At 38.7% G+C, this 14,150-nt stretch overlaps 1 protein-coding gene across 1 annotated transcript in view; it reads left to right on the top strand.

Moving 5' to 3' along the window:
- CAMK4 (calcium/calmodulin dependent protein kinase IV) overlaps nt 1-14,150 on the top strand; it is a 178,243-nt gene that overhangs the window by 89,601 nt on the left and 74,492 nt on the right. The window contains exons 3-4 of the mRNA XM_049794867.1: nt 4,658-4,720; nt 5,378-5,460. Of these exons, the coding sequence (XP_049650824.1) occupies nt 4,658-4,720; nt 5,378-5,460 (146 nt within the window). The remainder of the gene's footprint in view (nt 1-4,657; nt 4,721-5,377; nt 5,461-14,150) is intronic.

The raw sequence follows: 14,150 nt of genomic DNA, 5'->3' as shown, positions 1-14,150 counted from the left end.
TGCAAGATGAGGAATGTGCTCTGCTTCTTGCTCTCTGCTAAGTTTGAGGGGTCTGAACATCTGTTGGCCACCTGTTTTCAGGATGGCGTACCATACTGCAAGGCAGCAGCTGGATGAATCTGTTTACAGTGACAGTCCACTTTATCTTGTTTAATTTAATTCAGATAGAAGCAACACTTTTACATCTCAGGGGTTTGTAGCATCACTCCACCTCACCATCTCAGCGTGTGGAAACATGGAAGAATCTCAGCTTTCATTAAGAATTTTTCCAGCCCCTTCCCTTGTCAAAATAGTCTGAAATTTATAAATCAGAAATAGGCTGATTATAGACCTAGAGCTACTTCACTGCATGACCATTATCAAATTTCAAAGTCACAGTGTTTGTAGTTTGTATCTATAAAATAGATAAATGCCTAATTCTAGAGAAGTGAAATAACTGGAGAGACAAAATACTAGGAATAATGCAGGAATTATTAGCTTTAATGCTTTATGTAAATGCTTTAATATAAATTAAGGGGATGAATAATTTCATTCACCCACCCTTGCAAATGCTGTTCTAATTTCCTGGGCCTTGGTTGTGTGAAATACTTTGTTAATGCTGTTAATCCTATGTCTGTCTGTAAACAGGACATATGATTGCAGTTTTGAGTGCACACAGTATGACACCATTTTTCTAGTGAGTGATCTTGGGTAACACCACAAAGCCATGCATCTGGCTGCAGTACAGATAGACATTTCAGTTCAGCACATGGCGTTCTTGGGCTGCCACTTGCTCCCAAGTTCAGGTCGTTGGATCTTTGCTGCTGCAGGTACTTTATCTAATTAGATTAAAGCCAGCATGCAGATGCTTACCTGTGCTACAGTCACAGCTCCTGGTTTGCTTACTAAAGAAGTGTACTCTGGAGCACCGCAAGCCACAGCACAAAGCAGGACTGTATTGCACCTACAAGCAGTTCTTGTAGATTTGCTACATTCATTTTACAGCTTCATGTGGATGTCTCCAAAGGTGAGCTGTGGAAACATATAGATGTGGGGTTTAGTAATTACAGGCCATCTAGCAACTTTCTTTGATTTTTTTGGTCTATGGGCAGCGAAGTCTTCAAGCCAAGGGTCAGTGGTGAAGAACTGATAAATAACCATTTCAGGATTACTTGTCAAATGACTTCTCAAATTGATGCGGATGTACCACAGCAGAATGCTGCTTCATAGGCCTATCACTGCAAATGCCTCTTGATTGTTTGTGATTTAAAGTTTACAAACAGAAAATACAGCTCAGTAAAATCGGACCGCTGTTCAAATCACCCAACCAGTCATTCGCATGACCTGGTACAGAAGTAGTGTAAGTTTTTCACACAGGGAAAAGTAATCTCTTAAGTAGAAATCAGTTTATACTAACGAAATGTTTGACCAAAAGCATACTCTAATACATTTAGCAGAGATTAAAAGCAAAGATTAAAGGAAGCTTGTATAAGGATAATCGCTAAACTAGGGGAACCAGGAAACATCTGAAAGTTAACATTTGATTGTTTTTTCTCTTCACAAACAGACCGGTTCTACTGACCTTATTATTCTTGACTGAGATATACTCCACAAAGGCCTCACTGACACTCCTGTGAGAAATGTTAGTTTAAGCAAAGCTCAGATAAATTGTTACATGTTGTACTGCATATTTAAATTGCATCCAAAGAGGAGGAGACAAAAATAAACAGTTTTGCAGCCTCATTTTTGTCAGTTATTATATCTACACAAATCAGACCACTGTACTTGATCTAGCCAAACACACTTAATTCGCCCAAACATTTGTAGTAATAGGATATTTTCATTAAATTATCTGAGTTTTAAAATTTGTTACTCTAGTAACATACACTATGGTGTGAAATGCCTGTCATCCTATCGAACAAAATCTGTCAGGAATATAAGTAGTTAAATTGCTGAAGCTCCTGCCCAAACTAAAAATAGGCCAAGTTTGGCCCTGATATAAGTAGGTACATTTTGTTGGAAGGAGCTGAAAGAAGATAAGTGTTGATACAGCTCTATACTTAGTGTAGGGGAAGGTAAGAAAATAAAAGTGATAAAATAGGTTGTTTGTAATAAAATGCCATGACTACATATGCTGCTGCTTTTACTCTGGAACAATTCGTATCACTTATACATGCACTCTTTTGTTGTAAAATCTATCCTGATAGCCATTTTCCAGGATGCTTATATATATTTAACACTACTGTGGCATATTTGCCATTGCTTGTTAGCATTTTGAATTTTTAGGTACCTTTTCCTCGTACCACCGCCTGAGGAAGTATTATGAAAGTCTACTGTTTTGTGTCAGGTCAGGAACTGGATCACAGAGGGACTCACCTAGGGTTGCAGAGTAAACATCTAGGAAAGCAAGGACCTGAAACTGAGTCTCAGTTCACTTTTTTACTTCATTGGTTGCCACCTGCAAGAGGAGAGGAAGCCTTTATAGTTTCTCAGTTGTAACTACTCAGTGACAAAAGGAAGCATCTTTAGAGTTTGCACAGCTTCTTCTATGTTTGTTGCCAGGCACACTTGACGTGCAAACATTTTCAAAAATGCAGAAAACAAACTCTAGATTGTTCAATTTGTAGTGGTACTTTTGGATAAGGTAAATTGCTCTGTCTAAACACCTCTTCTGGGGAAATGACTGTCCATGCAATATTGTACATTAATTTTTCTGATCCTGTCTGAGGTGCAAAGCATATGAAAACAGTGCAAGTGTGTATTACTCGCTGAATCATCAACAGCCCCTTGCTACCCAGCAGTGAGCTTTCGAGCCCCTGACTGTGCACTTGTACTCACAAAAGTAACCCAGAGTTGAATAGCAACACTGATGCCAAGGGGACGTTGAAACCAAGTAAGACCACAGGCTGGTGTTCGCAGCATTTTAGGAAAACTGCGCAGGAATCCATTCTTCAAACCTGCTGCTCAGTATGTAGCAGGCAAGAGCAAAGAAACACTTGCATTCAGAGGAGAAGGCAATGAAGTTTATAAAGCCTGTGATGGTCACAGAGCTTAAAGTGTCCTGTGTTTGATCCCAGAGCAGGCATTTACCTGTGAAGATTTACTTATTGACTGTGTTCTTTACCTCCAATTAGGTGTCCAGGTAATGGAATATGTCATTCCTCTTTGATTTTTTCTTTCTGCTGCTTCTTGCATACACGGAATTGGTACAAAGTAGTTTTTCCTTTCTTTCATTTTGCTTTCTGGCAGAGCCAGTAAACGAGGTCAAATGTTAATGAATTTCAAGAAGTCCCTAAGGGCTCTAGATCTCCATTCATTTACACCACTGTCAGAGCACTGTGGCATTACTAACCTAGAATCATTCCTGATTGGCACAAGGGGAGAATCAAATTCTGCCTATCCTGTAGTTTTGAATGTGACTGATACTTGGATTTTGTTGTTGCTGGAAAAAAACAAAATACTGAGTACATCTCTTCTTTCAGGTGATTGAAAAGGGGAATTGTTTTTTAAGGATGTGTCTTCCTCACTAAGAATTTGAAGGTAGTTTTATGTCCCTTTGAAAGGTTTATGTATTATGACTGTTCATTTCCCATATGATGTAAAAAAACCAAAACCGAAATGTGTTTGATGAAAAGCCTCCCCTGAAATAATCTACACAACCCCCCTCAAAATCTTCTGGTTGAAGTCATTGGTGTCATCAGTTTGGAAACAGGTAGTAACTTAACTTGCTGACTCTCATTCATTTTGTAACCCCTGAGATGAAGAGTGCTGCAGGAGAAATATGTTTATAATTGTCATCAGTATAGGATTTCTCTAGGGTTTGTGAGAATATTTGCAAACCAGATAGTTTCTTCTTAAATGTATTAATTACCTTAGCAACATTAAAGCATGGATAATTTCATTATGAGCATTTTCCTTTCTTGCTTGCTTAAGCATTCAAGTTCTGAGAGAGCTGCAGTTGTTTTTCTACAGTGAAATACTCCCTAGGTCTGCATTTCTTGTGAGAAATGACAGGTGTCCCCCATCAGGACATAGGTTGTGCCTGGATTGTTAAAGACTGCAATTTGAGAAGGGAAGGAAAGGGAAGGGCTAATCTTCTCAGAGGTTTAACCAAACAGATAAGTCTTTTGCATTAATAGACCATTCTGTTATGTATCTGAAGCAAGTTGAAGTTAAACTCTGTAGCTTGTCTGTGGCTAGGGGTGTTTGACCTTTGCATCACTTTTTTGTTCTAAACAGTATGTTACACTGCTTTGATGTGCACATCCTATGTGCAGAAACCTTTTTCCAGTACAGCTGCTGAACATTGTGTCAAAAGGAAGCTATCCTGGCACAAACTGAACCAACATAAGTAGCAATAGATAAGGGCAGAACTTGAGTAAAAGTAGGAATTTTAGCACCTTTTTTAGATGTCTTTCCTATATTCTACTTCTTGTGTGACTTACATGTACATTTGTAATCATTTTGCTAGTTGCAGATGTTTTTCTGTTATAGTATGCCTCAAGTTAAAGGAAAATGATTCCTTACAGTATATTTGACTTGTGTGTCTCACATCAACTTATTCTCCTAGGAGATCTAGAAATGCTGTTCATACATATTTTCCTGTGATGCAGCTATAAATTTCTATGGTGAACACAGAAATAAATTTTTCACTTTTTCCCTCCCCACTTTTAACCAGGTAGACAAGAAAATTGTCCGCACAGAAATTGGAGTTCTTCTTCGCCTTTCGCATCCAAACATTGTAAGTTTAGTCTTTTTCTGTCACTCACATTTGTTTCTTTAGTTTTTTAAAATTCTTTCTGTTCCTGAGAGATGGCTGTTGTGGTTCACCTATACAGACTTGGGAGAGTCCTGGATTAAAGCTTTGGGTTCTTCTCATGAGCGCCTTAGCAGCTCGTTATGGAAGACAGTTGAACTATACTTACACTTTAAAATAAATTATTGATGTACTGCCAGAGTTGAGTGAAAAACTATGCAAAAGAAGTTCTGCAAATGAAAGGGGAAGTTGGTGTTGTCAATCCTTGGAGAGTGGGCAAGGTCTTACATTCAGTTACTCTGAAAGATTGGCAGACGGGTGATGACAAGCACTAATGAAAGCAGCTTCTTAAATTCCTGTGTTACATAGAGGTTGCTGAGGTATAAGAAGAAGCATGAAAATAACAAAAAAAAAAGAGAGAGAGAGAGAGAGAGAATACAAAAGTTATATAGCTAGCAAAAAAGTGTGGGGGAGAGAACACGCACCATGACTTGCTCAGCTGCAAGGTAGATGGTGCACCAACTTCAGTTGGTACCATCCTCTGCTTTATTGACTATTGCCTGTTTCCTGCTGTTGGCCCTGTGATATGCTCAACAAGAAGACAAATAAGCAAAATTAGTTCTTTTTGTTATCTTTTACCAGATAAAACTGAAGGAGATATTTGAGACCCCTACAGAAATCAGTCTTGTTCTGGAATTGGTCACAGGTGGAGAACTATTTGACAGGTAAGTTACCTGTATGCAGCTTGCTCAGTAACTTCCCCAAGGATGTTACAGTCCGAATTTCTTCTCTGCATATAATCCTTATGTTAGTAATTACTGGAATTATTTCATCACTATATGGTTTATTTACATGAGTAAATACCTGCAGGAATTGGCTTGAAAATGTGTTTGGAAATGTGATTATCAAGAGGTTTTGTTTGAAAGGATGCATGAGTTGAAAATGGAGGAAATCGTCAGTAAATTCTGAAGAGCACACACTATTGAAAGAAGGTGCTCAGCAGGTGTATAGCATCAGCATGTGCTAGAGCAGACAAAAGGCAGGAAAAACTGCAAAATTGCATTGACAGGTCATCATGAAATATGGTAGATGGCAATCAGCATGCCGGGAGGATAGTATTATATCAGATAAAAATTTAGTAAGAAGAGTAGCAAGAAAGAAATGGTGTTTGGTATTTATAAATGTATTTATAAAACCTCTGATTTTGTAACAAAGGTTCTGCAAGTCAACTATTGAGTTCTGAAGGTATTGCTCATAAGGCTGCACATGCTTGTGGTATAGGTCCATATGGATAAAGTGAAATAATTCTCTTAATAGTGTTGGGGTGATATTTTACTGGTAGGGATTTGGTTTCTTAGAGCAAGAGAAGATACAAAAAGCATTTGATACTGGCTTGAGAATATCAATTAATTGACTGGTGTTGGTGATTTCCCACTCATGTAAGGACAGGTTATTTGATTTCATTCTTCTGTAATTAAAGTTTAGCATTTTTGAGGGCTGTTACACCCATATGCATCAAAGACTCAGTCTGAAAGTAACGTTGACTTGAGAAAACAAAACCATACTTTTTTTTTGTACCATGATCATAGCTACAACCTTGAGATAAACTATTTCTGAACAATAACAACAAAAGCAGCTCTTCCTGTAACATCTTTAGTTCGACAGAAGAAAGGTCCATACTCTCTCAATACTCAGCCAAAGCAATCAGGAGAAACGTGCTGCCAGTTATAAAACTAGGAAGTGCCCAGTCCTGAGCTAGAAAGGACGCTGCACAAGACACCTTACCTTTCACATAGCCCTTTATATATCCTCGTGGTTTCAGATTGGGTGGTTTTCAGGAAGGCTGGATACTTTACAGAAGTCTTTGATGAGAAGAGTTTGCAAAGGGAAAACACAAATGTGCCAGCAAAATGGTTGGTTCCTGACCAGCAACCATTTGTGTGGTAGAAGAACTGAAGGTAAAAGACTACATGGGATCCAGGATGGGGAATTGCATTATTTGATGGAACTAGGATTTAATATTACAACATTTTGAACTTTCTGTAATCTGTACTCAGCAGTGATTATGGGATTTGAGCTCTCAGACTGATCTTTCCCCAAAATTGCATGCTTAATCCAGTAGTTTGGCTAGGACGAGCTGTCTGGCATTGCCTGACAGGAAGCAAAGCTATTTACTCACTTACTGGAATCATGGTGCCTCCTTGTGATGCTACGAATGAGCACTAATACTATGGAGGTCTGAATTTGGCATCCTCCTTTTCTCCATATACAACAGAACTGGAAACTTTGGCAATACAGTCCTCTCTGATCTGTGATTTGGAAAAAAACAACTAATGAAACAAAAACCACAGAAAGCTATTTTCAGCTGTTAAGCTAGCAGTAGGAGTATTACTTTACTCTTCAACCTTAAACCAAAAGTAATTTCATAGAAGTATGCAGCCAAGATGTTCTGCACTAGTCACTCCAATTAAGCATTAGCTGTCCCTTTTCTTCTCTTTCAGCTGGGCTGAAGGATTAACACTTGCATTGTGCTCTACAATGGTGCCCTCTGAGTTTTAGTGAGGGTAAATTTAGCTTTTTGTCTTAGGGCAGACTTTCCCTCTCATGCTTAATCTTCTCAACCCATACATCTTTTTATCATGCATGAAGGAAATGTCCTGACTTACAGAGAGGCCTTGTGCACTCTTTCCTCTGTGCTTGCATGACTTCTGTCCCAGGAGAAAGCAAAATGACCCTGGAAAATCTCCAGCTGAGCAGTGGGGTTGTGTCAGTTGTGGAGGGAGAAATGTGACCCTGTCTTGAGATCCACCCTATGGTTGTCCTCAAGACAAGTCCCTGTACAGAGAGTGTGTAGGCAAGCAGGACCCCAGTGTGGTCAGGAACCACCCCAGGGGTTTGGAGGACCTTATGTGCTTGGTGCACAGCTACGTGGCTTTGTAAACCATCTTCCATACACAGGCAGCAAAGCAACTTTTGTACTCTGGAGGAGTTACTCTCATGCCTCTTTCAAATTAGCTGTCAGCAAATGATATGACTAGATCTGTTACACAAATGCATCTGCTCTCCTTACTGTAAACATCTTCATTGCTGTTACTGTTACTGCTAATTCTGGTAATATGCCAGTACTTTTTATATCAACTCTTTTATTGCTCTAGTTTTCTGCCATCCCAGATGCCTGTTCTTCTTTTGGATAGTATTTGTACGGCAGATGAGTAAGTACTGTCACATACACATTGCCCTTATCATGAAGATGATTTTATAAATACCCCAGATCCGATTAGTTTTCTAGAATCCTATTAGCATTGTTGATGTGCTCCTGGTTTCATGCCACTCAAACATAAAAGTTCTGGGTAATAAAATTATTCACTTCACCATATTTAATATTTCTGTCAAATCATCCATGTTATTGCTAAAATGAGCTTTCATCATGACAATTTTTCAGTTGTGTTACCGAAAAGGAGATAAATTCAAACAAAAGTATTGGTTACAAATCTGAGTTAATACAGCTGAAATCAGGTTTGTTTGGGTTGTATTTTAAAAAAGAAATCTGTTTCCCAGACTCCATAAATCACATTGTAGGTCATACCCTGACATATAATATTCCACCATCCCAAACACAACAAATATAACTCTACAATGAATTGGAGAAGTTTGTGTAAATTTGAATATTTATTGCCAGTTTGCATGATGGGTTTTGCCAACTCAGTAAGTGAGCAGTGACAAAGAGCTTTTGAAGTTAAGACAGACCAATGGATAAACTGACCAAAACAAAGGGAGAACTGCAGTAGGTCTAAATTAACTGATATTCTCGTTCTTTCTAGATGCTTCATCTCCAGCCCAGTGCTGCTGGCACATACGACTTTGACATTTACTTGGCCCTCCTCTTTCCCTCCTGCATGTTTAAAACAGAAATGCATGGTTAAAGTGCATTTAAACCAGCAGCGTTTTGGCAGAGTCCCAAGGGATGACCCTCTGGTATGGCTCTGAGTGCCCCAGCAGAGGTGTGCCCAGCAGCACACATCTGTTTTTCTCATGCAGCCACGATACTGAGAGCAGGCTGCCGTCACACTAGTCCTCACCCCAAATCAGCACAGCTGTTCAAATCTGCAGCAGAGTGATCACTCTAACATTTGAACAGTCTTTAAAGGACTGTGTTTCCACTATACTTGTGGATAGGAAATTTCAGGACTGGGAGCAAAGAGGCAGGCAAACGTCAGTAGGTCAGTTTTCATCCCTATCTTGCATCTTCTTTCTCACCTCGTCTTCTTATGAAGAGTGTTGCAGAACCATAGTTCAGATCATAGACACATCTTTTTATATGAGGAGTTTCAGTGATGGAAAGACATAATGAAATTTGGTTTTATTAGGTTTTTGGATGACATCCTATTGTGCACACAGAATAAAGTAATAAACCTTATGTGGATACTTTTAAAAGGCAGATTTATAGTCAGATAGCTTCTCTCCATTTCAGTTCTTCATTTAACAGGAGAAAGCTAGGGGCAGAGTTGATGGAATTAACCCTCTAGATACTTTCAGATAAATGGGACTGGATTTGAGCTCAAATAAAAGGAATCAAATATTTTAATATGAATCAAAGATCACAGTGCATAAGAGTTTAAATGCAGTGACCAGTAGGGAACGTAGAATGAATTGACACCACAAAAACTGATGCAGTTTTCCTGGAAAAAAAATAGACTCATCTCATTTATATAGGCAAATTCTTTGTTAAACTAATTGCGTTTTTAACACATTTTTATTAATAATCAGTAAAACTTATGCTGGTCAAAGATTTTATTAGATAAGTAGCCAGTGGCCTCACTTTGTGAACCCCTTTGATTATTACCTCTTCAATTTCCTTTATAGTTCTTCCTTTTTAGAGAAAGGATGATTCTTCTTAAGATTGGTTCATTTATATTTTTCTCTTGCCTCTTCCTTTTGTCCTCTGTTCCTTCATGGTTCTTCACTGAAATGTAATTTCTTGGTACTGTTAACTTTGATTTTCTTTTCTATCACATGGTGTATTTCATCAGATTCTTGGTCACTTTGTTTATCCGGCTTTGCTTCTAACAATTAACCTCTTTATTGTTACAGGCAGTAATAGGTTTTGCAGCACAGTGAACTCTGATATGTCTTTTATGGGCTAACTTTTTTTGAAGTTGTTATTTTCCACTCAGATTTTATTCATATCTATTGCCTTTCAGCTGAATCACTAACGTATCACTTTTCCAAATATTAATTTCAGCAAAACCCATCAACTCTACTTTAACTTCATTTTAGTCAGAACACCTGCAGATTGATAAGAATAGATTTTGTTACTCTTCTGTCTTTTTTCAGCTTCAAATGATGATGTCAATCCATACATTCTCCTTGTCTGTACTTTGGCATCTTTACCACAAACTCTCCTGTTTCTTCATTCATCTTATTATTAAGTGCACCAAACATTGTCTAAAAATACCACTTATGGCTGACAGTCTCTTGACTCACGTTCATTTCAGATTTCATATAATTTCCTCTGAAATATAGAGTCAAGCTGATACTATCTTCTTTTATGGAGCATGCATTAACAACAATATTAATTACTTGTTCTAAAGAACTTACCTTTTTAAGAGATGCGGGAATTAATACCTCTTACGGACAAAATTTCTTGAAGTCTTCCCACGCTTCAGGCACACCTTCTTGTTTCTGCTTATAGAAATTAGTATTGCTAAGGGACATAAAAAAGAGTCAAGGAATTAATCAGTCACTGAAGTGGTGGTCTTTTACTTTTGGCAGAGTAGCATCTTTTATGTGTTTATGAGCTGGTCTCATTATGTGGTGGGACTCTGTCTTCTGAACAGTGGTCAGAGCAGTTCTTTGGACTCTATTTCATGTGAGCAAGTTACAGTCCCCTCACTCAGGACTTGCAAAAAAAAAAAAAAAAATAGTTCTGACTTGACTACACCAACTATGCTCTATTCTCTGAAATCAGAAGACAACTGGTAAAAGGGCTCCTCAATGTCATAATAGCTCATTTAGTGTCTCTTGATTTCAGCTGCAGTAATGATAAACCCCAGTAATTTAAGAACAAAGAAGTTTGCATTAATGCTCATTTTTAGCTTTTCCAATGTAATTTGGTGTTTCCTTCCTGTACAGAGTTGTAATAATGCCTTTACACTTTTTTGTGGTCAATGACTTATTGTCTCCCACTGGACAGAATTACTTTAAGTCAATATCTACTGACTACAATATTCTCTTCAAGATAAGAGACAAATGATTTTTTGTAAAAGCGCATAGGATGCTAGTTATGTTGTGGTCAATGTATGCACTTAGAATTAGGTGAAACACCAGGCACCAAAGGGAACACACTTGCAGCTTTATAAACAACTAAATTACTCAAGCAATGATGATGGTGCAATTATAATACTGGCTGGCTTCCTGCCACTCTCTAAACGTGAACTGATGTGCCATTAAAGGTTGTCTGTTTTTTAACTCCACTGTGGAAGGCTTTTTACTTAAAACATTTTAATTTAAAATGTCCTTTTGCCTTTTGCTGTCCTTGCTCAAGATAACTTTGCAGGAATTGTTAGCGTGGGTATGTCCTAGTTGGGACCCACCTGTATGTTGCTAGCTTACTCTGGCAACTGGGCAATTCTTTTGGAGGTAGGACACATCAGTGCCTGTGAAGCTCTTTAGTTTGTTAGGTATTGTTAATACTGAGACTTTTTGTGATTAGAGCATCTGTGACATACTTACTCTCAGTTTTCTGCCACAGACTGACCATGGTAATATAGACACACATGGTGTGGATGCCAGACAAACTAGGAGAGATACACCTGTTAAATTAAATAGGAAGCTGATTAAGCCTTAGCTGATTTCCTCAGTTGTTAAAAAATTTAGCTTTCATATTTGTTTGAAATGTAGAGAGGTTTTAACAGCTCTGTGCAGGTGACAGACAAGTTGAGGTATGTATATCTACAGCCTATGTAGCTGTAGCCTACATATATGCACACAGAAAACCTCTGATTGATCCAAGAGCTAACGATGTGTCTTCTATGCCTTGATTCAACACCTGTCCTGAAATTATAAAATCACTTAGGATGTGAGTGCTTTGTACATTTTGTTTCTCATTGCTTTTTCTGTGTACATTATGACAAGAGTATAAAGGGAAGCCAAAAATTTTTAGGAAGAAATACAGTTATCCTAAATATTCAGAGCACCAAAATTCTTGTCCTAAGTGTTAATTCAGCTGATTTTTTTATGAAAGCCTGAAAAGCAAATCCTTTTCAGCTAATGTACTTCTCAGTTCAACATTGAACTTCAGCTGCTGGAGTAAGGAATGTGTTGCACATCCATGTACTGTAGGAGGTGCCAAGGCCACCAAAAGAGGACTGGAACAGGTGAAACTGAAATAATCCTAAAATGAATGATGACAATATGAATACTCTTGTGAATTGTGACATAAAGGGTTATATGTTATGCAGCTAGTGCCCAGTTTCAGAATTTGATGGCTGTTTGTTTCGCTCTTATTAGGAAGTAAGCAATGTGCCAGAGTGAGCTCTGAGGCAATGTATTTAAAACGTTGTGGCAGCTACAGCTGTGCTGGTTTGTCATGGAGGGCTGGAGCAAACAGGTTGTTCACCTGAGCTCAGGCAGTATCCTTCAACCATCCTTGGGGGTCCAGGTTTTAGGGTTTTGTTTCTTAAACACCTCTGTTATCTTCTTATGTAGGCTATTCCAGTGGCTCTCCAGCCTGGAAATTAGATTCCGTATTAGGAAAAGCTTTCTGCAAATTTGGCCAAAATCTGTTTGCCTTGTCCCCAGCAGGTACAGAAAAAGTGATTACTTCCTTCTTTATAGCAAACTTTCACACAGTGGAGGACTGCAGAAGACTGTATATTCACAGTCCCTGCAATCTTTTGTCCCCAATTGTGTTTTCTATGACTCAGTTACTGTCTGTTGAACTTCCTCCAGATTCCCACATCTTTCTTATAATGTTGTGCCCTTAGCTAAACAAAGAAATCCAATGGAAGCCTCACCGGTTCTTGGCAGGGCAGATGCATCAGTGCCCTCAGTGCTCTCTTTCCCCCTCCACAGGCCACTGCCTCCTATGCAAGCTGCCAGTGATCTTATCTTTGCCCCCTCCCTGTTGCTTACCAGACAGGGCCTGTGAAATGCTAAAATAATTCAGTTTGTCGCATTGCCTCACACAGTCAGTTACACAGAAACTTCTGTTTGAGAGAGAAGTTTGAGCTGCTAGTTCAGGAGCACTGAGGTTTCACAACCTCTAGTATCAAAGACTATTATTTTTAAAAAATGTCTACTGAAATTAAGCTCCTGAAAGATGAACCCATCTTTTTGAAAATGGTGGGCACTGAACTGTTCTTACTAATTTCACTGCAGACACCTGAGTGATTGCTGCTTTTGAAGGTGTGGCCATTTATTTAGTCTTACCCAGACTTTTAATGTATTATTCCTGATTTTCCTACAAGATTTTTCTAGTTCTGTGGGTGCTATAGAAACACTGTAGAAAGCAGAAAGACAGTTAAAGAGGGGAAAATGCACTCTAGTATAAGAAATATGCAATCTTTCTTTAAATTCTCCTGCATGCCACAGTTACCAGAAACTGCCTCTTAGTTAATAGTGATGGAGGGAAAATAGTTTTCCTGAATGACTGCAGTGCAGCGTATCATTTCTAAACAAGGTATTGAAGAAAAACATCTAGTTTGTTTGACTTGGAGTCAGATCCAAACCCAGTTCTGTATTGCCCATTATCCTTCTTCAGATCATGGGGAGGCAGTTTGAGTCATTAGCGACAGTAACAGTGTCCTGGTTTCAGCTGGGATAGAGTTAACTGTCTTCCTAGTAGCTGTGTACAGTGCTATGTTTTGAGATTTTTGTATAACACTGGTTTATGGTATGATAAAGTCGTCGGCTGTGGGATTAATCCAGTACTTGTACTCAGCATTGTCACCTTTATACTCCGGGAGCCACGTGTGGGAAACTATTAATACTTACACCATTTACCTTTCCTCCTTGGAAAACCAGTCTATGGGTGGGGTACCTTTCTTCCCCTCTCCTTTCTCCTTCAGTCCAGTTACAATGGTGTTTGAGAATTTTGAAAAATTTGAATACTCTTGGGATGTTGGGACCAGCACGGTCCTAGTCCCACTGCTAGGAATTAACATGCTTCTGAATGTGGTTCAGCTCTTGTTTAAGGTTAAACAACTATTTAAGAAGATCACCCAGAGATGTGCCCCAAGGCTGGATAATTATGAGTGGCAGGGTGTGTGGGGTAGCATGGGCAAGTACCTAGAAAAGTGGGCACCTCCTGTGTTTTGGAAATGCACCCCTGAACAAGTGAAGAATCCAGAAGAACTAGTAAAATATTTGGAAAAGGTATGCTGTCACCCCAGCAGCTCCAGAGAGATACAGATCA

Source organism: Accipiter gentilis, chromosome Z, assembly GCF_929443795.1.
Source record: "Accipiter gentilis chromosome Z, bAccGen1.1, whole genome shotgun sequence".
In the NCBI taxonomy this organism is placed as follows: Eukaryota; Metazoa; Chordata; class Aves; order Accipitriformes; family Accipitridae; genus Astur; species Astur gentilis.
This window is presented reverse-complemented; position numbering and strand designations above follow the sequence as displayed.